This window comes from Eucalyptus grandis, chromosome 6, assembly GCF_016545825.1.
Source record: "Eucalyptus grandis isolate ANBG69807.140 chromosome 6, ASM1654582v1, whole genome shotgun sequence".
Lineage (NCBI taxonomy): Eukaryota > Viridiplantae > Streptophyta > Magnoliopsida > Myrtales > Myrtaceae > Eucalyptus > Eucalyptus grandis.
The window spans coordinates 27,399,981-27,427,072 of NC_052617.1; the positions used below are offsets into that span (position 1 = coordinate 27,399,981).

Sequence of the window (27,092 nt, forward strand, 5' to 3'; positions counted from 1 at the left end):
TTTGTTTTTTTTTTTTTAAATGAACCTCATTGGAACCTCTATTATGCTATTACATAGTGGTTCATTCTCTACAAACTAATTCGAAATTAATGATGGAAGTTGAAATTCGGCATTTGATTGATCAGAGAATTTGATCGATATCCCAAGCTTTCATGGTTTACTATTTTGCTCGAGTATCTTGTTAAACAAATGCACACAATATCATTGGTGTACCAGTGGCGGTCTTGAACAGGGGAACGAGTTCTTTGGATTATTTGCCACAAGAAAGCATTGGTATATTCATAATGGTGCATAGGTTTTATCATTAATAATAATAATAATAATAATAATAATAATAATAATAATAATAATAATAATTATTATTATTATTATTATTATTATTATTATTATTATTATTATTATTATTATTATTATTATTATTATTATTATTATTATTATTATTATTATTATTATTATTATTATTATTATTATTATTATTATTATTATTATTATTATTATTATTATTATTATTATTATTATTATTATTATCATTTTTATCTTTATTTTTATTATTATTTTATTTGAGGATGTACCTATCTAATGCGTAAAATTACAGATCACAGGATCAAGGGAAAGTATTCTGCCAACTATGCATGTAAGGTCTTAGGGTGCCAAGGCATTATGCGATATGTGTGTGGTGGCAGTCGCCAAAAATCGTAGTTGATGTGATCATATTTCTTGATGGGGTCAAAGAATGAATCTTGTAAAATTGCCTAGATTATGTTGACCTTCTCAAGTTGGTTGTCATTTGGTTATGAAGAGTTTTTAAGAACTCTTCTCTGCCTTCAAATGTAAGTGAGTGTTTCTTCCCACTCAAAGTACAAATTAGAGTAGTGAGTTAAAATAAAATAAATAAATAAAATCGTGGCAAAAATTGTTGCTTGATAAATGCAATATGATCTTGGAAAGCACATGTTGTAAAATGCTTCATATTGTTTGATAAATTTTGGGCATAAATTATTGGAGTTCCCTATTGATAAAAAAAATTAGTATATACAATTACTCGTCCAATGGGAGTTATTGTGTATATTAATTTAGAATATACCATGAAGTTTAATTCCCATATTTAAAAGATGCGGATGTATAATTGAAAAATATTTATCTGCCCAAAAGGGATAAATGTTTTGAAAATTATATGTAATTCCCCTCTATATTGATATTATTGAGATATATAATTTAAAGGATTTGTCTGCCCAATGGAGATGGATCCTTGACAATTATATGTAATTCTCCTTGTTGTTGCTTTATAAACTTCATGCTGTGAAAAATAATTGTGCATTATACACTTTGCCCAAAGGGGAGTTTATAATGTACTGATTATTTTTCTTGAAATACTTATTGCCCATAATTGATCTTATTGCATTATGTGTGATAAATAGTTACTTTTGCTATAAATAACAACAATGCCACGGTTGAAATGTTAATTGGATCAAATATTATACTGTTAAGGACTTAGTCAAAAAGGGAGACATTGTGATTCGGAATATTAGAAGTGAGTCCATGTTGGTTGATCCTCTAACAAAAAGGCTTACGACCCATTTTGTTTAAAGAACACGTAAAGAATATGGGTGTCTTAGGTTCTTTTGATTTCTTTTGTTAATGGGAGTTATATAATTTGTATTTCTGGATATTATAGTTATATGCAGATTGATAATGCTTTTATGATGTTTATCAAAACATTTATTTTCAATGATTGTTGTTATTGATTCTATTATTATCCTTTCTCCTGTCGACTGAGAAATAGAAGTATAAACAATATCTTTAAACAAATTTTAGTTTTAAGATAACTGGATGTCATTGACTATGAGATCTTATATTGGGTTGTGACATAGTTGTGCAATTTCATATTTAGAAATTGCATTGAGGACTGATAAGAAATAATGTATATTTTGATCACATGTTGGCACTATTTCTTATTACACTACTAGGCCCATGATACATGAAAATATAATGCTTATTATATGTGATTATGGAATGTCATGTGTTGTGGTATTTTATTAACACATTGATTTCCATAGTCCTATACTGAGGTTATATAGGATTGGATTGGTTTTGAGATGCTGTTAATGGAATATTATTTTTAAAGGCGTGGCCACATAAAACAAAACTTTCAGTTATTAACCCAATAGTGTAGTTTTCAATATAAAATATTTTTCAAAATAAAATAAGTTAATTAATATAGCCCAAGTGGGAGAATGTTAGAAATTTCCTATAATATGGGCTTACATTAATTAATTGATTTTCTATTTTAAATAATTGGGTTAATGGACATTCCAATATTTGTTGAACCCTACAGTGATCTGATTGAATTTGGTATTGACATCTATTAATAACGGGCTTAGTTGAGCAGCAAAGTGTAGGCAATTGTATTTAACTAAAGCCCATAATGAAAAGGGCCCGGTTGACACGCTGTTGATTAGAGTTTGCTAAGTCCCTCTCTAGGTTATACCTATCAGTTGCTTTAAATCCCATTAAAAGCTGCTATACTGAAATAAATCATAGAGAGGAAGATCTGATATTCCGATAGATCATTGGTCATCATATTGATCTATTTTCTTCAAGTGAAGCAATAACTCAAACATGTACGCTTTAATTTCGTCGTGTTTATTGATCTCAGTGTTTACAATCATATATGGATCCGTTTTTTCTTGATTGATTAGTTGTTTATGTGAATAAATTTTCTACATGCACTCTATGTGATAAATTTAAGAATGCTTCTCTATTTTCTTATATATTCAGAAAAATTTGCAGAATAAAATGTCCAGTTCTTTTTTTTTTTTAATTTCTTCATGCAAATAAATTTTAACATCTATTATTAGTTTACAAGCCGCACAAGAAATGAAAATTAATTGCGCATCACGTATCGCGTGCTTGAAACTAGTTAGTGTAGTAAATCATTGACTCCCCAAACCCAAAACCCTTTGAGTTGAGATATTTAAAGAAAATATCAAAATTTATTTCCTTAAATTTTTTATGACTATAAACACAATATTATTTTGAGATATTTAAAGAAAATATCAAAATTTATTTCCTTAACGATTAGCAACTGACCTGGACTCATGGTTTTCACCCGAGGTGGATTGGTGGTTTCGTGATTACCTTTTCAAATGTCACAACGACTCTTGGTACAATGAATCCGTGAGATATTTTCCCAAAGAACTCCAAGGACTATCGCTCCATGAGTGGCCCAAAGATAGAAAAAAAAAATGTGAGTGCTTTGAGTTTGAGGTATCTGTTTAGATTCCTAACTTTCGGAATCGGACAAGATTTTGATGATCAATGTTGAAAAGAATTGCTCTTGCAAAAGTAGACTTTTCAGTACTATTACATTCCTTAGAACCATAGGCACCAAAGAAATCTTAATCATATCACATTGATACAGATTCAGTTCTAAACCTTTTAATTTGACTAATTTAATACTAAATCTTTTGTATTTTTGTTAATTGAGTCTATCCAGTCGATTTTTCTAAGAAATCGCTAACATGAATGACAACCGCCTTACGTGATACGATCAACACTGACATTGACAATTTTACAATCTTTTAATATTTTCTAAACTTTATTTTTTTTTTTTTTTTCTTCATTACGGCTGGCAAGGGTCACTAGCAACTCAAGGGCCTACGAGCCCTCACCGACCACTAGTGAGTGTCATGACCATTGCCCAGGTCACAAGTTGAGTCCTCGCTAAATCCCATTCGATTCAATGAACATTGTCACTCACTTGATTGTGTTGTTAGTTTCATCTCCGCACCTATGACCCAAAGAAGAAATCGTTTTGATTTATAGGTGAGAAAAAATAATAGAGGGAATTTGAAGCAAAGCAGCAATCTTGTACCAGCACAAACAGGCCCGGTTCATAGTCGGCAAGAGTCGCTCTCACTGAATTTGGCGAGGGCTCAACCCTCTCGGCTTGGGCAAGGGCTTGTAGGATGGCTAGTATCCATGTCAATAATTTTCCAGTCACAATTTGCTAGATGGACTCATTATGTAAAGATGCAAAATGTTTAAAATTGACTTTGTTCAATTGAAAGGTTTGAGTACCAATTTAATAAGTTTTTGATTTTTTTTTATACTTAGATCTCAAAGGCGGTAAAGAAATTTGAGATTTTTTCTTTTTTTTTTGGATTTGATCTCGTATTTATAGAAGACTAGAGGGCATCAGAATTATGTGTTTTCGGATCACAACATATTCATTATTAACTTAATCTAACTTGATTAACATCAATGCTGAAGCGATCCTATAATCATTTCCATGGAGAAATTGTTAATGGTGATCGAACTTAAAACATAGGAAGTAAGAACAGTCCTCGTTCTTGCACAACCAAGAGAAAGATGGACAGGAAAAAGACCTTTGATTTTGATTGTTGGTCTTGTTGAATGGCAGAGGCATGTTAATGTCTTGAATGTTAGGAAAAACTTTCGCAGTCTTCTTCAAGGTGTTCAGCCGACGAGAGAACTTTCCATCCAATTACATCATGGCCTTTCCCACTTTGTTTCGCTTTCCTTTCGTGGAAAAATGGGTATAAATCTTCGGATCATTTATGGTCCACGTGGAGGTTGACCATCGCTTAATGTTCACGTACCGTTTTATAGTTCATGTCAATTCATATCCATTTATAAAATATCTTGGTTTTGATTCTACACGCTGAACGTGGGAATTATGATGAAATCAAGTTAATTCGTATTAATTAGTGTCCTCATATAGAATTTAGACATATCATGTCGTCCTATATTCGATTTTTTCTTTGTAAGTTGTGTTTAATCTCGTTTCTGAAAATGGGTCTCCAATGTTTGCCGATCTAACTTGTAGGCAAATCCCCCCCCTCTTTTCCTTTGGTCGATATCATACTCAAGTCGAACAATAAAAGGAATAGCATAAAAAGATTCTCGAGAAATTCTATGTTCCAGCATCCAGTCATGAGGCCAATATAACCATTGGATAAAAAAGGAATAAATTGAAAATAATGGCAATTCACTGGAGTATAAGGAAAGTCGACGACTATAGGAGTGTCAAAGTTATAATTGAGTTAAAAAAAATTACGACAACTAGAACAATTACTCATTAATAAGCTCTTTACATTGGATGGATTGTAAAAGGTTTTACAATCGTTGAGGAAAGTTTATAAGAACAGGAAAAGAGAGAGATATATCAATAAGTATCAACAGTTCTCATGCTAACAAACTCTATAATCAAATTATTGCTTAGGGAAACACGTTAGTCATTGTTGATGCAATCAAGGTTAGGACGACTTCACCTAAATTATCAAAAATTGAGGAAATCTTAAGTGATAATTTCTTTATTCCAAAGGGAAAAAGTCACAAAAAAAAAAAATCAAACTATACCTACCATAATACATTTATCCCGAATTTTATGCCCACTGCAACCCCGTTATCCTAAATTTTTTCTTTTAACATAAAAAACCCAAACTTAGGGTGCGTTTGGCACCAGCTTTGCCAAGTACCTTTGGGTACCCAAAGCCCATTTGCCCAAATATTTGGTGTTTGGGAAAAAAATTTAGACCTACCTTGAAGAAATGCTGGCCTTCCAAAGGCTAAAAGCCCAAGGCAGGTCCTAGGCTGCCTTGGGCTTTTAGCATTTTCGGAAGGCCCGATGCGCTGTTCATCTTCCTCTTCGTCGAATTCTCAGATGTTAGCAGGCGAGGTGGCGACTCGGCCGACAAGGTGGCGATGGGTCGGCGACGGGTTGGAGAGAGGCCAACAACCGTCGCTGACCAGTTGCGCGACCCAGATCTAGGTCGCATCGGTTGCCTAGGTCGCGGCGACCCGGATCGGGTCGCAGAGGTCGCCGGAGGTCGTGGCAACCCAGATCTGGGTCGCGGAGGTCGCCGGAGGTCGCGGCGACCCAGATCTGGGTCGCGGAGGTCGCCGGAGGTCACGGCGATCCAGGCGACCCAGGGCCTCGCCGCAACCTAGATCCTCAGCGACCTCATGGTGACCTTCGCGGCGCAGTGGGTTGCACGACGGCGCGGCGAGGGTCGCCGCGACCCTCGCCAGATCGCCTACCCTTCGTTGGCACGAAGCCTTGGCCGACGGTCACCGGCGAAGCCTTGGTCGGCCAACTTTCCTTTTTTTTTTAAATAATAAAAGTATTTTGCAAATTTAATTTACCCAAACACTATTTTGCACAAGTATACTTCGCAATGGACTTTCACAAATAAATTTACCAAACACACTTTGCATTTTGAAAAACACCCTTGACTCAAAGGCTTTTACATTTTCTCAAGAACTTTCCCCAAAAGTCTTCCCAAACGCACCATTATGCTCTGATATCATGAATGGACCTAAACTTAGAACCATGGAAGGAGAGTAAATTTTCTGCAGGTATGCATCCCACATTGGGCGAACAACTCCCGTTCAAGCCCTTCAAGGACAGCCTGTTAACAGAAAACCACTCGCCCTTTAGTTTAGAGCTTAGAGACACTCAGAGATGCCAGGATGGAAGCATTTCTAACCTACCCAAGCTGCATTTCTTGGAGGATCCTACCAGGCTGGAGAAGAAGAGGAGTTTAGAAAGCCAACAGGTTGTCCCTAAAGGGCTTGAACGGGAGTTGTTCACCCATTGTGGGATGCATACCGCAGAAAATTTACTCTCCTTCCCTGGTTCTAAGTTTAGGTCCATTCATGGTATCAGAGCCATGGTTTTGTTTTTGATATTATCCATTCCATGTTGACAGGTGAATCCAGTGCTGAGAAGATCTTTTCTCATCATGTCCATAGAACCAGAAATTCTTGAGGCACCAGTTTCTCTTGCTCCTTCTTCTTCATCTTCAACACCTCCAGAATTTCGTGTTTCTAATGCTTCTAAGATAGATTATCTCTATGAAGTCTCTCTTAGCGATGAAACCAAGATTTCTGAAACCCAACTTCCTCTCATGAATCCTTACTCCGCCTTTGCCAAACCAAACTCGTCATTTTCACCCATCCGGTCCATTTGCCAGCTCATTCATCAAACCCCAAAGCAAGTAAAGGAGTACGTCCAGTCCTCCAAATTCGACCAACATCCTATTCCTGCTACTGAAAATGAGTACTTTGTTACTCTCCAGATCCCTCCAGAATTTCCCAGACAATAGGTTCAACAGGAATATTCTCATGTCCATTATGGAGCTGTTCGTCTTGCTCTTACCTTTCATGGCCGTAAAGGTTTGCCAGTTGTGGAAAGAATAGCATTGTTGGATACCAGGTTTTTACAATACCAGCATGCTTGCATCGGTACTGTACAAACAACTTTGAATACTAGAATAGTCTTTGTAACTCTATATCCAAACTTCAACATCGCCCTTTCAAACCCCCAGTTACTTTCATTTCTGAAAGTCCAAGTCCAGCTCACTAGAGCTCCTTAAACTGCTAACTCTGTAGCTGCAACTCTACATTATCAGATGGTTTATCGAGTGTAGAACCATGCACTTGACCTCAACTTCAACAATGGTAATGAAGATGCTTTGTTTATCTCTATGCAGAATGACCAGGCATCATGTATCCATGTTCCCAGACAAATCCCGAAGGATACACTGGCCAAGCTCCTTCCAGAGACCTAGATCACCAACTATGAAAAGCTACACCAGCATAACAAGCCTTTCCAGTCTACGAACTCAGAGTTCGTACGAAAAAAAAGATGGAACTGTTTCCATCAAATTTGGCAAGGAAAATGAAGAAAGCCCTTCTATCTTACAGACCCTCTTCATGATTGAACCATGTGTTCCTCAATCTATTTCCGAGCCAGACCCAAAAAAGCTTGTTAGACACTTTAACGGTGATGGACATCCTGTCCATTACTACAAAGACAACTATGGTCATTGTTTTTGAGATCCCTTTTGTCAATGTTCTATTGTACAAATTCTCCTGACGAGGTAGACCCTTTTGCAAGACCTCCACCTCGACGGAAAAGGCCAAAGGATAAGGTGTACCAAAGGTACTTAGACGGAGATTCCTCCGTTGATACTCTCGGTGAATGTGACAAATATCAGTTCATGGTTTCTTATGCACCACCTCCACCGCCAGAGGTCAGTACTACATCCCAAGCCTTACCAGATCCACCAAAAACACCTCCACCATCTCCTCCCAAAAAAAAGCAAGCTCTCTCTCTCCATTTTATAAGCCAATCCTCAAATGGGCTAAGAAGCACTCTTACCCCCTTGAAGTTCCAGCAGAAGCACCACCCACTTCTTCTATCGCCATGTTCCAGGATACAGATTTTCCTCCTCTTGTCAAGGAAAGTTCTAAACTCCCGTTCCCTGCTGCATAAGAGTTTATTGATCCCCATGGCAGATACCGCCATGTTCCTAAAATCCCTACTCCCACTGATGTGGATGAACATGGAAGACAGAAAAAAAAACCCCTGCGGCTGAAGCCGTTCTAAATTGGCAATCAGAGACTTTGTTGGCACAAAACAATCCTTTAAGGCAATGGATTCCAAAATTGGAAATGTGCAACAAGATCTCCGAAGGTATGATGAAAGTACCAAAAAGATACTTTCTGAATTACAGAAAAGGCTTCATGCCTTGGAATCAGGACAACATCTTGGGTATCATTATCTTGAAAGTCCAAAGCCAGAAATAGAGAAGCTCAAGAAGCAAATCCAACTTCTTGAAGAAGGAATGTTCAGACCATTTGATCCATTGGCACCTCCTGTCAAAACCGGGTATTTACATCCACTGCCACAAACATCTATTTTTGCCACTATTCTAGAAGATCCCTATAGAAGAGAACCAAATATGGCAGAAATACGAAATCACCTCAAGGCCTTGCAAAAGGAAAAGGGGAAAGAAAAAATACCACCTACAGAATCAAGTTCTATTGTTATAAGAGAAAGGTCAGATAAGATGATGCTATCAAATCCATTAGAATCTTTTCTAAAGGATTTGGTACTCAGGAACCTGACCCTATTATCCAACAGCCTGATCCTGTCATTCCAGAAAAAACAGATTATGCTCCCAATTGAGCAAACTTCTCCTAATACTGAATCAGATTCAGTATCCCTCTCCTCCTCTTCATCCTTCTCAATTCCTACAGTTGATTCCCTCCCCCATTGCTCCAGTAACTTCATCAATATTCATGGCTGACCCCCCAGATGATGAAATGGAATCAAACTATTCTGACCTAGAAATTGGTCAGACAAGCAATTCTGCCCAGTATGTGTCAATAGCATCAAAACAATTATTCACCATTGATGATATTCCTTATCACAAATGGCCACAAAGGCTTGAAGAATTTCATACTTGGTTGAATACTCAGTCCATCACCAACCATGATATGAATGATGTCCTTTACAACTTTATTACGAGGTTCACAGGCAGCCTCAAACTTTGGTGGCAATTAATCTCTGAACAAGACCAGATTCATTTTCTGATGTCACCAAATTTCGGCCATGCCATCACTCTCTTATATCATGTCTTTGTGGGAAAACCCACTAATCTCATAAAGATGAAAAGAAGAGAATTTTTCGAAAGAATATGCTGCTCCCTCTAGAGGAAACATCTTGATATGCATTACCGAATAATGCTTCAACTCTTTTATCAAGTTGGAGCAGATCCAAATCTGAAGCATGTTTTCCTTACTTCCATCCTAAAAGAACTATCCCAGATGGTTGAAAGATCTTTCTTTGGAAAACAAAGGAGAGTACAAGATATTCCCTTAGGGGAAATACAGCAAGAAGTCCATCTATACCTACAAGAATTATACTTAAAACGCCAAATGGTCCGTACATACATCACAGATGACAAACGCCTTGAATCAGCTTGCTCTCGTCAGAAGCTGAAAATCAAATGCTCCAAGCAAGACTGCGATGGTACTTGTGGTAAGTACTCTCGGAAAAAGAAACATTACAAGAAGCTTTGGATAAATAAATCCAAACATGGTTCCAAGCATTTCCGGAAGAAGAAGAAATGGCGATACCTACGCAAAAGGAAGGATCGCATAAGCCACAAAAAATCAAACCGTTGCTACATTTGCAACCAAAAATGACATTTTGCCAAAAATTGTCCTCAAGCAAGAAAATGTCAAAATCATCTAATTCATCACATTGAGAAGGAAACTGGTGTTTCTCTTGAAAATGATGATATTGAATCCTTATTCTCTGCTGATGAAGAACCATCTGAACAAACTCTTTGTGTCATTCCCTCTTACCAAACTTCCAGTGAGACTGAGTCAGACTCAGAGTCTGAAGACATATTTCACATATCCCTTACATTTTCGGAACCAAACCTTGACATCTTCTCAACTCAAACTCATTGTCCCCATTTCCCAGTGAAAATTCTCACCTCAAAGTTTGCCAAACCAATTACTGTTATCGCTCTCATTGATACTAGAGCAAGTTGCTCCATTTTAGATACTAAAGTATTACCTGAAGAATACTGGACACCTTATGTCCAATATTTCAATTCCGCCTCTGGAGATACTTTCTCCACAAATGTCAGGACCACTCCTGTAACTGTCCAGTTCTTTCCTCAGTGTTCCATAAATACAAAAATCTTTGGATCAAACCTCCCCAATAAAGATCTGATAATTGGGTGGGACATCATGACTCAAATCTCTCGTTTCGCATCATTCCCTGGAAAAGGTCTTAGATATAAAGATCAATTCTCGAGTTCGTCAATATTCGAGACTCTTTTTCATTCAGATGAGTCTATTAGATCCAATCACGCAAAAGTTGTTAGAATCTTGTTCGGAATCCCATTCAGAATTCGCTCGAAATGTTCCCATCCCCTATGGGAAAATCCAGAGTTCTTTGTTCATCTTCCTTTTAAGAAAAATGAGGATATAAATCCAACAAAGGCGAGTCACATGAGAATGAAGCCAGAACATCTAGCTTTAGCTCAAAGGGAATGCTCGAAACTATTGCAACAAGGCCTTATTGAAATCTCCGATTCACAATGGGCTTGTGAAGCCTTTTATGTCAATAAGCGCGCCGAGCAAAATAGAGGAAAAATTAGACTAGTAATCAACTATCAACCTATCAATCTTTTTCTCCAGCATGATAAGTTCCCTTTACCATCAAGAGATTCTCTCTTCATTGGTCTAACCAAGGCTCACATCTATTCCAAATTCGACCTCAAAGCCAGATTTTGGCAACTGGGCATCCATCCTGAAGACAGATCCAAAACAGGATTCTGTATCCCTAACCAACACTTCCAGTGGAAAGTTCTTCCTTTTGGATTAAAGGTAGCACCATCCATTTTCCAAAAGGCCATGTGTCGCATTTTCCAATCAATCCTATCAAGTGCAGCGCAAAGTATACATTGACGACATTCTCGCTCTACGCCCCGATGAGCAGTCACCATCAACTCCTTGAGCAATTTGCAGAAATCGTGAAGAAACATGGTATCATGCTTTCCCAAAGAAAGATGAATATTGCCCAGACATAAATGGAATTTCTTGGTATGCACCTTAACAAAAGTACATACTATCCAGGGCCACATATCGCTCAAGAATTATTGAAATTTCCTCAAGATAACTTCACAACAAAGCAAGTTCAGCAATTTCTTGGGATAATTAATTATCTTAGGGTTTTTGTCCCAAACATTGCAAAGCTTCTGATTCCTTTGCAATCGCTGAACTTAAGAAGATTATGCAGAATCTCTCACCATTGCAAATACCATCAACATGCAAAAGGATTCTTCAAATTGACGCCAGTGACGAATACTGGGCAGCCATTCTCTTTGAAGAAATTGATGGTAAGAGACACTTCTGTGCTCATAAAAGTGGAAAGTTTTCTCAAGATGAAATGTATTACCATTCCACTTTCAAAGAAATATTAGCAGTAAAAAATGGAATAAAAAAATTTGAGTTTCATCTCATCGACCACCACTTCCTGGTAGGAATTAGACATGACATCTTTCTCTCAGATAACCAAGTTTAAATAGAAACAGATTCCAATTTCCCAACTACTTCGATGGGCTGAATGGTTCTCAAAATACTCCTTTGAAACCAAACATATTCCTGGAAGGAAGAATGTACTTGCTGATTTCTTATCAAGACCAAAGGCACCAGCCAAAATCAACATATACATCAAGAGGCCTGCTTTCCATATGCTCAATCATGGAGTGAAATACAAGATTGAGAAGATCAAAGATTTGCAAAGCTGGAAATATCCCCAGAAGATTATTCAGCAAATCAAGAATGACACCCTTACCGAGAACTTGGAGAATCTCATGTGGCAAACCCACACGGACCTATTTAGATTCAATGGAGGTTCGATTATTTATCCTTTTGGGTTAAATATGAATTATCCATTCATTCATCCTCTTATTTGGAAGGAAGATGATTTCCCTGAACAGCTCAAGACGTTATTATGGTACTTAACCAATAAGTACCTGATAGCCATTGAAATTCCAACCAGGAGGTTCATTGCCAACCTCACCAGGATATTCTTACTTGGAAGAAATGTTGAAAAAGAAAGTGATAAGAATCTCTTAGACTTTCTTAACTGGTTCTATCATCCTACTTATTGGAAACAACTCTTGGAAAAGGAACTGAGAACCATGACACTAAATCCCGAAGTCCATACCATTCTGTTTTTCCGACGTCCATGGCATTTTTTCACAAATAATGGAAGAATCATTAATGCCCCACAGGAAATAGGAACCACATCCTATAAACCTTACTTGGACAGCCGAGAAGCACAGATTCACAAATCTTATTCAAGATCTGTTAGACTTTGTGAACACGAATACCGAGAACTCTAGAGAATCATGTGCCAGGAAAACAAAACCATTCCCGAAAATGTTTGGAATAATGTACCCACTATGTGGGATCATTATGACCTAGCACTAGAAGCTAAGGAAGCACTCGGACAATACAGACAAGCCACATCGTCCCAAGAGCCTGAAATGACAAGCGAATATGACATTGTCCAATCCACCTAGGACCCTTATGCGCGCTTTGGAGGCCCTCTGTCCCAAGATCCCTACGAACAATTTCAAAGCATGGACACATCTTTCTATGCACAACCATCCAACTGGCCTCAGCTAAGAATTCCTGCCAACACTCAAGAAAATGAAAACACAAACTGGGCTGAAGAAGAAGAATCACATTGGGCTCATGAAGAAGCATCCTCATCACGAAGGCTGAATCAAATCCTTTCACTTAAAGACCTTGAAGCCCTTGAACAAAAGTACGAGGCACATCTCCTAGAAAACAGCTCAGATGACTCGGTTTGTAGCTACAATGCTCGTGACGGACGAGACCGTTGAGTCCGTACAATTTCACTGTAGCAAGTCATTGTTCACTTTTACTATAGCACTAGACTAGGGAAAGTATTGTTCACAGTACAATTACTGTTCATAGTGTGCGAATAATTTCCTCCCATAAGTTTTCGGTGCCTCTGTTTGTTTCTAGACTCGTGAGCTTGGTCCTTGTTTGTTGCCTTGTGACCTCCGTTGTCTATATAAGACATGGAGGGTGTAATGTGTTGGGCATAGTCCCTTGAAGTAAAGTGAGTGTTTTATGAAAACTCTCTCTATGGCTTTCTAAACTCATCTTCTTCTCCAGCCTGGTAGGATCCTCCAAGAAATGCAGCTTGGGTAGGTTAGAAACGCTTCCATCCTGACATCTCTAAGTGTCTCTAAGCTCTGACCTAAAGGGCAAGTGGTTTTCTGCTAACAGGCTGTCCCTAAAGGGCTTGAACGGGAGTTGTTCACCTATTGTGGGATGCATACTTGCAGAAAATTTACTCTCCTTCCCTGATTTTAAGTTTAGGTCCATTCATGGTTTCACTTAAATCGGAACTTGAATGGAGGGTAAATATCTCACATAAATACAAATTTGAAATATTTTGTATCACCAAAAAAAAAAAAAAAAAATAGGTATGTGTCAAAATGAATAAAATTCAAAATTTTTTTATTTTTGTGGCTTTTGTAATTTTCCAAATGGGATACATCCCGTCTTAGGCAAAACGGGGTCAACCCTGCACATCTTCGAATTTTCAACATCGGCCTAGCAAAAGCTTCTCCGGAAAGACAGCACAAGCACGGGAGGTTATCGTGATTGGTGAACTTCGTCGCTGATCTATGTAACCGCGTGACACGTGCCAACGTTAGTTTTGTTTATTCCGACGTTGATTTAAAAAAGACGAGCTCAGCTCAGTACTTTCCAGGAAATGAAGGTCTCCCGGTCTCCGTCTTTTTGTTTTATGTCGTTGTCCGCCTCTGCTTCAATGGCAAACCAAGAATGGTGGCTATCTCCGTGTGCTGCGGCTTGCGCACCACGTTATCCCTTTCCCAAGGCAAAACCCCACTTTTGACCTCCTCTTGCGTTAGTGGACCAGCAGGCGCGTGCGCAAATGGCGACGAATGACGCACAAATTTCCGCTGAGTCACGAGTGTATATAAGGACAACGCCACCCCTCTTTGTTTCTCCCGCACAACATTATTGTTTCAGAGACTCTTCTCCCGAAGCACCAGGGCACCCCCGCACTCCCAGGTTGCAGAAATCCCCCACCAACCCCCCGAAATAATGGGACCTTTTGATTCACGAGAGCAGGTCACCCTGACCCTCTTCTCTCCCTCCTCTGCTCTCATGTCCTCAGGTAGCGATTTCCTCGTCCAACCCATCTTTGTTCGTGGCTTTTCTGGTTCTCTGCACCTGGTGTTGTTGCTTGCCCTACTCGTCTCGTGGGTTTACAAGAAAATAAGGGCAGGGCATGGTGAGGGTCCAAAGGGGAGTCGCGGGAGGGGGAGAGGTGTCTTGTATAAGCTGACTCTTTGTTGGGCCCTGGGCGTGTCTCTGTTCAATCTCGCCTTGTGTGTGCTGAACTATTTTTATTGGTATAGAAATGGCTGGTCGGACGTGAGACTGGTCTCCCTTGTGGATTCAGCTCTCACGACTCTTGCTTGGGGGGTAATGTGTGTTTACCTGCATGGTCGCAACTCTGATTCTGGGGAATCCAAGTTCCCTTTCCTGTTAAGAGTTTGGTGGGGCTTCTACTTCTCTATTTCCTGTTATTCCCTTGTTTTAGACGTCATTCGATATGAGAAACATGTTGGCTTGTTGCCGGTTCGGGATTTTGTATCCGACGTAATCTCTGTCTTGACCGGTTCGTACTTCTGTTATGTGGGGTTCTTCGGGAAAAATGAGGTTGAAGAGAACCTCCTTGAAGAGCCCCTTTTAAATGGGAATAATTTGATTTCAAGTAATAGGGATTGTGTGGGGTTGAATAAGTTTAGAGGGAGCGATGTGGTAACCCCTTATTCTAGAGCTGGTATACTTAGCATAGTTACTTTCTCTTGGATGAGTCCTCTTATTTCCATTGGGAATAAGAAAACCTTGGACCTTGAGGATGTTCCTCAACTTGATTCCGGCGATAGTGTGGTAGGGGCTTCTCAAAACTTCAGAAGTAAGCTTCGGTTCAATGGTGAGGCTAGCGATAAAGTGACTACGTGGAGGCTGGTGAAGGCATTGTTCTTGTCTGTGTGGAGACAAATTCTTATGACAGCAGTTTTTGCGCTTCTTTATGTGTTGGCTTCTTATGTTGGCCCATACCTCATTGATACCCTTGTTCAATTTCTTAATGGGCGACGCCAATACAAAAATGAAGGTTATTCGCTAGTTTCAGCCTTTTTAGCGGCGAAGCTCGTTGAGTGCCTGTCACAGAGGCAATGGTTCTTCAGGTTACAGCAGGTTGGGATTAGGATGCGAGCAGTGTTGGTTGCCATGATATATGACAAGGGATTGACCCTTTCGTGCCAGTCAAAACAGGGCCATACTAGTGGAGAGATTATCAATTTCATGTCTGTTGATGCGGAGAGGGTGGGTGACTTTGCTTGGTACATGCACGACCCATGGATGGTGCTTTTGCAAGTAGCTTTGGCTTTGGGGATCTTGTACAAAAATCTCGGGCTTGCCAGCATTGCAGCTTTCGTGGCCACTGTGCTTGTTATGTTAGCAAATGTTCCCTTAGGTAAGTTGCAGGAGAAGTATCAGGACAGAATGATGAAATCGAAAGATAAAAGGATGAAGGCAACTTCGGAGATTCTCCGGAACGTGAGAATTCTGAAGCTTCAGGGATGGGAGATGAAATTCTTGTCGAAGATTTTCGAGCTTCGAAATGCCGAGGTAGGATGGTTGAAGAAGTTCATTTACACTCGAGCAATGACCTCTTTCGTTTTCTGGGGCGCACCCACCTTCGTTTCCGTCGTCACTTTCAGCGCATGTATGTTGATGGGGATCCCGCTTTCTTCTGGAAAAATCTTATCAGCCCTCGCAACATTTAGGATCCTCCAAGAGCCCATCTACAATCTTCCTGACACGATATCAATGATAGCTCAGACAAAGGTCTCACTCGACAGAATAGCATCTTTCTTGTGTCTTGATGATCTGCAGAATGATGTTGTTGAGAGGATTCCTCAGGGAATTACTGACACAGCAGTTGAGATAATTGGTGGGAATTTTTCCTGGGACTTGGCTTCGTCTAATCCCACACTTACGGACATAAATTTGAAGGCACAAAGGGGCATGAAGATCGCTGTTTGTGGTACCGTCGGCTCAGGAAAATCAAGCTTGCTTTCCTGCATTCTGGGAGAAATGCCAAAGATATCTGGGACCCTCAGGCTGTGTGGAACTAAGGCTTATGTCGCTCAATCTCCATGGATTCAGAGTGGCAAGATCATCGACAACATCTTATTTGGTAAGGAGATGGACAAAGAGAGATATGAAAGGGTCCTTGAAGCATGCTCCTTGAAGAAGGATTTGGAAATTCTATCACACGGCGATCAAACAGTCATTGGAGAGAGAGGAATAAATCTGAGTGGTGGACAAAAGCAAAGAATTCAGATTGCTCGTGCGGTCTACCAAGATGCGGACATTTACTTATTTGACGACCCTTTTAGTGCTGTGGATGCTCATACAGGATCTCATCTCTTTAAGGTAACCTGCAAGTACCTGCTAATTCCGAGTTGTTGGCACTTGGTAGCATTGCAATACGCATGCAGCCTCACACTCATAGAAGCACATATTTGTAGATGGGCTAATTTTTTGTCTTTCTTTTTGGTTCTTGGAGGCAGGGTAGTTCTTTTAAGGGCCTCCCTCCTCACTCTCTCTGGCGAGATTTGCCAAACTCTGTTTCATTGCTGCATGCAGGGTAGTTCTTTTAAGGGCCTCCCTCCTCACTCTCTCTGGCGAGATTTGCCAAACTCTGTTTCATTGCTGCATGCATTGTGTTTGTGCTTTGGATTGACTACTTATTGAATTTGTATTTGATAGGAATGCTTGTTGGGCCTTTTGCGTACCAAAACTGTGATTTACGTAACTCATCAAGTGGAATTCTTGCCCGCGGCTGATTTCATACTGGTGAGCAATTCACAAATTACAGAACCTGTTTTTCATTCATTCTAGTTGTAGAGTCACGATACAAGGCATTGTTCTTATTTTTCATCAGGTTATGAAGGATGGAAGGATTGCAGAAGCAGGAAAATACAACGATATACTTCATGTAGGGACAAATTTCATGGAACTTGTAGGTGCACATGAGAAAGCCTTGTCAGAGGTAGATTCCATACAAGACACACCGGCAAGTGGAGGATCTAGTAGCAATGTTCAAAATGGCAGTGTGGATCCTAATGGGAAGATTACCGAGGAGGACGAAAGCAAAGCTTCTCAGAAAGTTGAAGTCATCAATGATGTTGGGACCAAAGGGCAGCTTGTTCAAGAAGAAGAAAGAGAGCAAGGTAGAGTCGGATTTACTGTGTACTGGAAATACATCACAATGGCATATGGAGGAGCTCTTGTGCCTGTCATATTGCTGGCACATATTCTTTTTCAGCTTCTTCAAATAGGAAGTAATTATTGGATGGCCTGGGCGACTCCAGTGTCCGAGGATGTCAAACCTGCCGTTACAGGATCAACTCTAATAGCGGTCTATGTAGCTTTGGCTGCTGGCAGTTCTCTATGTGTTCTTGCAAGATCTACTGCTCTTGCAGCTGCTGGGTTCAAGACAGCAACTGAGCTCTTCAATAGGATGCACTCTTGTATTTTCCGTGCCCCAATGTCCTTCTTTGATTCTACTCCAAGCGGAAGAATCCTCAATAGGGTATGTATAAGATGCTCGTTATGATATTGTTACAGGGGTATGTATTTCTTCGATTTAAGCTTGCAGAGGTCTGTCTTATATCCAATCGCTTGTATTTTCGTTTGTGTTGACTACGATTATCCATGCGCAACTGCATCTATTATGGCGTCTTTTCTTTGCTTTTGTAGGCTTCTACAGACCAGAGTGCCGTGGATACAAACATGCAATATTTAGTTGCAGCATTTGCTTTCTCGATGATCCAGCTCCTTGGAATTATCGCTGTGATGTCTCAGGTTGCATGGCAGGTTTTCATAATTTTTATCCCTGTCATTGCAATCTGTGTGTGGTATCAGGTAATCATCCGAGCTTTTCCGATCTTTTTCTAACTGTCAAGAAGAGCAAAGAGGACTTGGCTTTCTTTCTTTTCAGTAGGATTGTTCTGGTTTAAGATGAATTCCGCTAGTTATTTTGTTTCCTCACTCATGGAAGGAGTGAAATGGTGACACTTCCATCCCAACTGTCTTCTCATAAAAGCCTTGAAATTGTGTGCTTGTTCGTCAAAGTCCTTCACTTTTTTTCTCATGAGTGACAAACTGTTGGCACATCGTGAGCTTGAACAAGTATCTATATACATTGGGTCTGTGTAGATACTTTTGAATTTGCGAAACTATACACTGACTGAATTATTTTTCGCATCCACAGCAATATTACATATCTTCTGCACGAGAATTGTCAAGGTTGGTTGGGGTGTGCAAAGCTCCAGTAATACAGCACTTTGCTGAGACAATTTCAGGAGCCACCACTATTAGAAGCTTTGATCAAGAATCACGGTTCCAAGATACAAATATGAAACTTGCCGATGGATACTCGCGGCCCAAGTTTCATATTGCTGGGGCAATGGAATGGTTGTGTTTTCGCCTAGACATGCTATCCTCGATTACTTTCGGCTTTTCTTTGATTTTCCTAGTCTCTGTTCCTGAGGGATTTATCGATCCAGGTAAGAACTTTCTTTTAGATTTTCAAATGCTGTTGTATCTATTTAATTGTTTCTGGAACTTTTAACATTTAAATTGCTTCTTTCCTGATGTTTGAAGCCATTGCGGGGTTGGCCGTGACCTATGGGCTTAACCTAAACATGTTACAAGCTTGGGTGATTTGGAATCTCTGCACTATGGAGAACAGAATCATATCAGTTGAGAGGATACTGCAGTACACCAGCATTCCGAGCGAGCCCCCTCTTATATTAGAGGAAAATCACCCGTCAATCTCTTGGCCATCACATGGAGAGATCAACATTTGCCATCTGCAGGTACATGAAGCTTCTGTATCATCTCATATTACAGCTTTTACAATTCGCGATTGACCTATTTTTGTGACAACCATGCGGAACGTAGGTCAGATATGCTTCACACTTACCCCTTGTTCTGCGGGGAATTACATGCACTTTTCCTGGTGGAATGAAAACTGGGATCGTGGGGAGAACTGGAAGCGGTAAATCAACCCTTATACAAGCACTCTTCAGGATTGTGGAACCTGCAGCTGGTCAAATCATGATCGATAACGTCAATATTTCCTTGATTGGACTGCACGATTTGAGGTCTAGACTGAGCATAATCCCTCAGGACCCAACCATGTTTGAAGGGACCATAAGAAGCAACTTGGACCCTCTGGAGGAGTACACAGATGAGCAGATTTGGGAGGTTTGTTCATTTCCTTGCACAAGTTAAAATAACATAAGAGGCATATTTATCGATGATGTCGGTTAATGAGGTTTCTGCAAATTTTAGGCCCTGCATAAGTGCCAACTTGCAGAGGAGGTCCAGAAGAAGGAAGGAAAATTAGATTCTGCTGGTAAATTTTATTCCCTTTTCCTCCTGTGACTGCTCTTTTGTGGTTCTCCTAGATGCACTTATATGAAGAGGCATTTTAATATAATTCCTGGAAGTTTAACTGATCACGTAGTTTGCATATCCTTTACATTGTACATTAATCAATCTTCACATTATCTCAAGATTTTTGGACAGGCATGAAAAGCACTAAAACATAAGTTTGATGTTTCCAAAAACACAAAACAATATCTTTGATAACCTTTTCCACCCTCTCTTTTTCATAGCTGTTATCTATATTTGTTATTATGCAGTTATTGAGAATGGAGAGAACTGGAGCATGGGTCAGAGGCAGCTCGTGTGTCTTGGGCGCGTGCTGCTCAAGAAAAGCAAGGTCCTAGTGCTTGATGAAGCTACCGCATCCGTCGACACAGCTACTGATAATCTGATACAGCAAACTCTGAGGCAGCACTTTGCTGACTGTACAGTTATAACTATTGCACACCGTATCACTTCTGTTCTTGATAGTGACATGGTTCTTGTTTTAGATCATGGTCAGTATCTTTTAAAGATTTCTCCTAGCTCTTGCTGTTGCATTCTGCATTAATCTTTTCTTAAGTGAAATGATACGAGCTCTCTTGATCCCCTGTGCAGGGCTGGTGGAAGAATATGATTCTCCGAAGAGATTACTGGACAACAAGTCATCGTCCTTTGCGCTGCTGGTGGCGGAATACACAATGAGATCAACCTCCACTTACGGGAATTAACTGGAATGCAGTATGATTGCATTGGAATAGTTCCTCTGATGATGATGAAAAGTGTGACTAGCCTTCTATGTCATCTGTCATGTTCTTGTTTTATTATAGGCAAGTCATTCTTGATTGGTTGCTGTAGTGTATGAGGCTACTATGAGAGAGTAGGCATAAATTAAAGCCCGAGGAAGGGTTTGGAGGTTGAACTAGTGTCAGATCACATCCTTGAAATAAATTACGCTAATGTTGTCATGCATGCAATCTTAAATGTACTTTAATCGCAGGCTTCAGATTGCTTAGGAGAAAACTCACTAATGCATTTGATGTACTTTTTGATGGAACCGGCATTCAATAAATCGTCTACTTGGTATTTTGCTTCTGTTTTCATGGGTAACATCATTAGTTAATCAATCTTGGAATGAGCTGATTCTTGTTCCACCACCTACCAGGTGGCGTCAGCAATGCTAAGAGATCAGTTGTTGATGGAAGAAGAGAACTGACTCTTCGAGAATAAGATTATAAATGTATTCATTTAGTTGTAGACTCTCGGGACGAATCCCCAAAGCGCTTGGAAATCTTGTGCATTCGAATCTCGACCTTTTCCATAATAGATAGATACACAGTTCACTTCATGCGGGCAAACTACTGGGTCTCAAAAATCTCCAGGTCCTCAAGCTTTCCCAAGCACTTAATCTGGGCAACTAATCAGAGTACCTGCTCAAAATGCTGGCATTCTTGCAACTTGGTCCAACTTTGCCTAAGTTGCCTTATTTCTTGTTTCTTAGAAAGATTAATGTTCTTGACCTCTATCTGACCAAAAAAAAAAAAAATGTTCTTGACCTCTCTGGAAAATAGTAACATGTCCCGTCCTGCTGTTATTTTGTCGCTCCAATCATCTATAAATGAATATTATTATGACCAAAGGATCTGATAACCTCTGTCATAATGCCAACACGGAGAAAAATACAAGTAAACAGAGACTAGGAACGACAATGCTGCCCTCACCTGCGAACCGCACGATACACATGCGGCTGATATACGTATATGGCCCTTCGGTTAAAGCAAGTCAGTCCAATCCTATACATACATACATACATACATACATACACACACACATACATATGCATAAGTACTGAAAGGTAACACTGACACCTTCTAAGATTCTAGCACTATCAGAAGATAAAAAGCCCGCCAGTCAGTAAATAGTTTGAATAGCCATCATCAAGTGAAGTAATTCTACTATCCACTGAATTTCTCCAACAGTTTATAAGACTGCCTATTCAAGGTTCCAATCGAATAACTATCTCTCGTAAAGAGCAAAAATCTAACAAAGAAGCAAGTTCAATAAGTGACGCGTTTCCGACTCTCAAATAATAGAATTGATAGTACTGTCTAGCTTTGCTTGAAAGCATCATTCCTGCCATGAAAAACAGATATTTTGCTTATAAGGACTGAAACAGACATTTCACTCCAGATTTTAAAGAATGCTCTGCTTTACAAGATTCTAATTTCCAAGCCTTCAAGTTAGAATTTAGAGCGATGATGTTATTACTGTTTCGACATTTCGCCCAAGAAAATGCATATTGGGTTTGGGTCGTCACATTCTCCACCCCTCTTAGGAGGGCAGGTTTATGGGTACATAAACCTCTATTGTCCTTTATGGGTACATACACCTGCATAGCCTCCCTCAAGGTTTTGTTCCCTATGGGTCATCTGCGCTACCGGGGGCACACCTCCATCCCAGCAACAGTTTTTTCCCTCATAATAGGTATGTACAGTTAGAGGGTCCCAAGCCTTATAAGCTAGCCCAAGACTCCCTCCCTAGGCGATGTGAGACAAGAGAGGGACCCCTTCCTTACACACGTCCGGAAACTGAGGCACAGACGCACCGCCATCCCTCCTCCCCGCGCACTGTCGCTCAGGCCGTCACACTCTCCTTGCCCACGTACTACCGAGGCAATCTTAGTCCGTCCCTCCATACTACCCCGGGTTTGGGTCGTCACATTAAACCTGTAAGGCATGGGATAAAATAAACTAGTAAGCAAGAAACCATTCGTAGGGAAAGCAGTACCGAGTCACTTTCAACAGTACCCTTGTCAATCTTCATCTTCAAGAAACTTGAAAAGTCATGCTGTATACAGATTCAACAGAATCACAGAGCTTCCTCCTATGAGGCGCTCACAACTTCTCCAACAAATTTCTCCGATATCCTCAAAATGTACGAGAAGTGATTGGTCCTTCCCATCTTGTTCTACAAACTGCAAACCAAGCACAGCAAAGCTGATCATTGCAGACAAAACATTGCTCATGTTACAGACTCCTCCACTCCTCGCCCCAAAATCCCCATCCAAACAGAGAAGCATAGATCCTCATATACATTGGTAAGAAGGAACAACCTATTCCCACCAAAAATTGACAAGATAAAAGGGAAAAAGAAGCAACCAATACATCTAATACAGTAAAATCAAGAAACTATAAGATTTATGGATAAGTTGGAGCTCAGCTAGGGGAGAAAAAGAATGAGCGACCTCATAACTACAGGAACACAGTAATTTAAGTGCAGAATCTAATGCTTCAGTTAAGCAGGAAACAGAGGCAACAACACTAAAATCAGAGCACCAAAGCAGAAAATGTCTGTTTTCAAGGATTGGAGTAGAATAACAGAAGTAACATTTGATAAGAGAATCGAAGGAAATTTGGCTGATGACAATTGTGCCTTTAGCCAAATTAAACAAGGATATTCATAGCTGAAACTAGAAATTCAGAGAACAAAACATATTTAGATTGGATAGATTTAGTTCAAAAGTACATCAAAGTAACCATTGATTTCTCTACGCGATGAAAAAGGCAAACCTTGATGTGCACCAACTATTCAACCTAGTTTATGTGTCCTATCAATGGAATGGTTAAAAGTTAACAGACTGCTCCCAATTACTAGATGTACATTGGGCATGCGAAAGAGATTGAAAGCTTGATACGGAATAGAACGCAAATCCTAAAAAAGGAATCCTTGACAAACTCAGTTTGCTATATAACATTTTATCATCAGTAATCCAGTTCACTTGCTAAGGATTGGATTCCAAAAAGCTAATATACATCCATCATTACCAACAAAAGAATAACAAATTCATCGAGGCAACTCCTCAAGCACTCAGCATACAGTTAAATAAACAGCAAAGTAAATATCTAACGTACTGAAGAAAAACTACCAATGGAAAATTTAAGTGCACGTGAGATGAAACATCTTCCTTCGACATCTTCAAAATCTTAAGCTATGAGGTAGACGGCTACTCCAAGCTCTGACAGTCACGCTAAATGTACTATATAATCATCCTACAGTAGAAAATTTTGTAACATGCATTGAACGGTAGTGACAGAAATCCGAATAAATGTAGCAGGAGGATCTGCAGAACATCTCACATGGCCGACTACTAATTTCTGGTTCTACTGATGCTGGCAAAAATCTGGTTTCCATTTCAATGACCGAAAGAAGAAATGGCATTGCTTGGGAAGAGCGAGTATATGGCCGGACTGCTCTTTTATTTGCCTAGCTTAAAGAAAAGAAAACACCAGATAACAAGCTACAAGATTTTTATTTTTAAAAACGATGTCGTCAGATGAATGAAGAATCAATTCTCGACAGAAAAAATCCTCACACGAATTACCCCTATTCAGAACCTCGATAAAAGAACAGAATGAAGCCACAATCATCTTGCCATATTTTCCCGTAATCCATAGGTGTCAAATTAAGATACGAATTGTGAATCGAATGTTTATGCTCATGAAACGAGAATCGAGAATTGAATTGTAAAATTCGGGCGAAATATCAGTATTTTTGAGTCACAAAATACCTAAATTTGTAAATAAAACAATATCATACAGAATGACATTTTGAGCAAAATCCATATTCCATGGCATAAAAATCTTGATTTCGAGTTAATTTTACCGTCTCTATAAATATATGTGTACCCTTTATTTTATTAATATACGGATTACACTCAAACAAAAATAACAAATCTCTAAATGTCATTTCATTTATGAATGGTGTTGGGAATAACGGATCCCTGAAAAACCGGATTCGACACTAAATCGAACCCTTAAAGAAATGCGAAAGACAAAGCCCGGGAAATAACACGTATCACCGATCGTAAAGCGCACCATGGATTCGAGCGTACCTTGTTAGCCACAGATTAGACACCGACGCCGATAAGAGGAAGAGAATTTGGCCATGTTCGATCCGATGACGTCAATTCGCCTTGGAAGGGGAGAAAACAGTGGCCTTGTGCTATCTTGTTCCTTTTTGAGAGAGAGAGCGCGGGAGAGGAGAAGACGACGTTAATCATCCAAGAGTTATCTTCTTCTCTCTCTCTCTCTCTCTCTCTCTCTCTCTCTCTCTCTCTCTCTCTCCTCCCTTTTATACGTCCCCCCATCCACGGGTCGTATTCCCGTGGACCGGGCTTTTTCGGCCCAACTTGGGCGGACGGGCCTTAAGCCCATTACTAATAAAACCATCATCTCCCACTCGCACATGGTGAGCTGAACAGGATTCTCTTTACCTCTCTTCAACATTCATACCGGTGAATAATCCGTGCGACCAGCATACTTTGAGAGCTCGTTGCTATACATCTGTTAGGAATATATAGCAGCTCATAATGGGCGTCACACTCCGAGTAGATTTAGTATGTAGTACCCTAGATCGATTGATCACATTTATATCTCTCTTGATCTCTTTTAAACAATGATATATATATATATATATATATATATATTGTATTCACAATTATGATTATCACAAAGATAGTTATAATTGGTTAACTGGTGAATACAAAAACTATAATGTGATTCTCCAAATTCGATCTTCCTCTTCCCTTCAAACTCTCAATTTCAGTTCAGCTTGCTTTTCTAGAAATGCCCCATTAGATCGAATCAACACATGACCATTGGCAACACCCTAAGATAGCAAACACTAAATAGAAATCTTGAGAATAAGTAAGAGTCATGAGGAGACAAAAAAATTGAGGAACTATTTTCCTCAAGAGTCTCACACGTTATAAAAGTTGAGATCAAACTTTTGCCACTCTTATTGGTCGTTTCATGCATACGTAGTATGAAATACGTATTACAGTATTAACTCATTTCCCATGGAGCGTATGTCTACACCTTTCAATACCGTACAGATGATAGTTCAGACATACCCAATGTATAACTTTAGTTCACGTATCTACTCATTCACAAAATTCATTAGAACTCACATCTGGCATCATAGACAAATTAAAGTAAAATATGTGGGGTATTTTATTTTCGGACATAGTAAGTATTATATCCTCATCTTAACACCCAGTTAAGGCGACATACGTATTTTAAGCTTGAGCTCTCGATTATCACCTAGATAATAAGTTTAAAAACAGTCTCATCTCTATTTATCATACAAAAAATAGAGGCGATTACCCGTGTGAGTGGGCTAATCTTATATCTATCCGACATACTTTCTCAACTTAAAATAATGCACTGAGCATTAAGATGCATAAAGATCAAACAAAGATTCATAGGCATTAATGATGAAAAAAACACAACTTCATCAAATGTGAACACTTCAGGGAAATTATAATCCAGTACATCAGACTCTACGCAATCCTAGAGATTTTACATGGCCACAAAACACATCTCTAGGTATTGGCTTTGTCATAGGATCTGCTACCATTCTATGCGTAGTATGTACTCTAAGTTCACATCTTTTCGTGCAATCATATCATTGACAAAAGTATACTTGGTATCTATATGTTTGGTCTTGCCATGATATTTTGGATCTTTGGTATACACTTTTGCTGCTTGGCTATCACAGTTAACCAACAATGAATCTGCAGCACTTCCAATAACACCTAAATGATCCAATAATCTCTTAAGCCAAACATCTTCTTTTATTGCTGCTGATAATGCCACGAACTCAGTTTCCATCGTGGATAAGGCTATACACTTTTGTTTCTTACTGCTCCAACATATGGTGCCATTATTCGGTAAGAAAACAAATCCAGAGGTAGATTTTCTTTCATCTAAATCTCCTCTCCAATCAGCATCAGAATAGCCTTTGAGTTGCAGATCCTTTCCATAATAACTCAACGTATAATCAGCAGTCCCCTTTAGATACCTTAGTATTCATTTAACGGCTTTCCAACGTACTTGACCTGGATTGGATTGGTATCTTCTCACCATTCCAATTGCATAACATATATCAGGTCTTGTACACATCATAGCGTACATTAAGCTCCCAATAGCACTAGCATAAGGAATATATTTCGTTTGTTCCTTCTCTTGTGGAGTCCTTGGACACAGTCTATGGCTCAATCCTTCACCTTTTGCAATAGGAGTGTCTATGGGTTTAAAATCCCATATACTTCAATTCAAAAATTGGAAGACAACCAACTTTTGACAGTATTAACAAGCTCCATATTGCTTCCG

At 39.4% G+C, this 27,092-nt stretch overlaps 1 protein-coding gene across 1 annotated transcript; it reads left to right on the top strand.

Annotated features, from left to right (window-relative positions):
• The first annotated feature begins 14,416 nt into the window (after positions 1 to 14,416).
• LOC104449145 (ABC transporter C family member 3) lies at positions 14,417 to 21,010 on the top strand. The gene is made up of 10 exons (XM_010063185.3): positions 14,417 to 16,917; positions 17,254 to 17,340; positions 17,429 to 18,079; positions 18,247 to 18,411; positions 18,761 to 19,055; positions 19,153 to 19,367; positions 19,453 to 19,758; positions 19,846 to 19,909; positions 20,199 to 20,438; positions 20,539 to 21,010. Exons 1-10 carry the CDS (start codon positions 14,509 to 14,511, stop codon positions 20,649 to 20,651), a joined length of 4,545 nt encoding a protein of 1,514 aa, XP_010061487.2. The 5' UTR covers positions 14,417 to 14,508; the 3' UTR covers positions 20,652 to 21,010.
• Positions 21,011 to 27,092: the final 6,082 nt, after the last annotated feature.

Coding starts and splice junctions, on each gene's coding strand:
- LOC104449145 (XM_010063185.3), top strand. CDS start 14,509: ATGGGACCTTTTGATTCACGAGAGCAGGTCACCCTGACCCTCTTCTCT. Junction 18,080..18,246: donor GCGGAAGAATCCTCAATAGG/GTATGTATAAGA, acceptor TTGCTTTTGTAG/GCTTCTACAGACCAGAGTGC. Junction 19,759..19,845: donor CAGATGAGCAGATTTGGGAG/GTTTGTTCATTT, acceptor TGCAAATTTTAG/GCCCTGCATAAGTGCCAACT.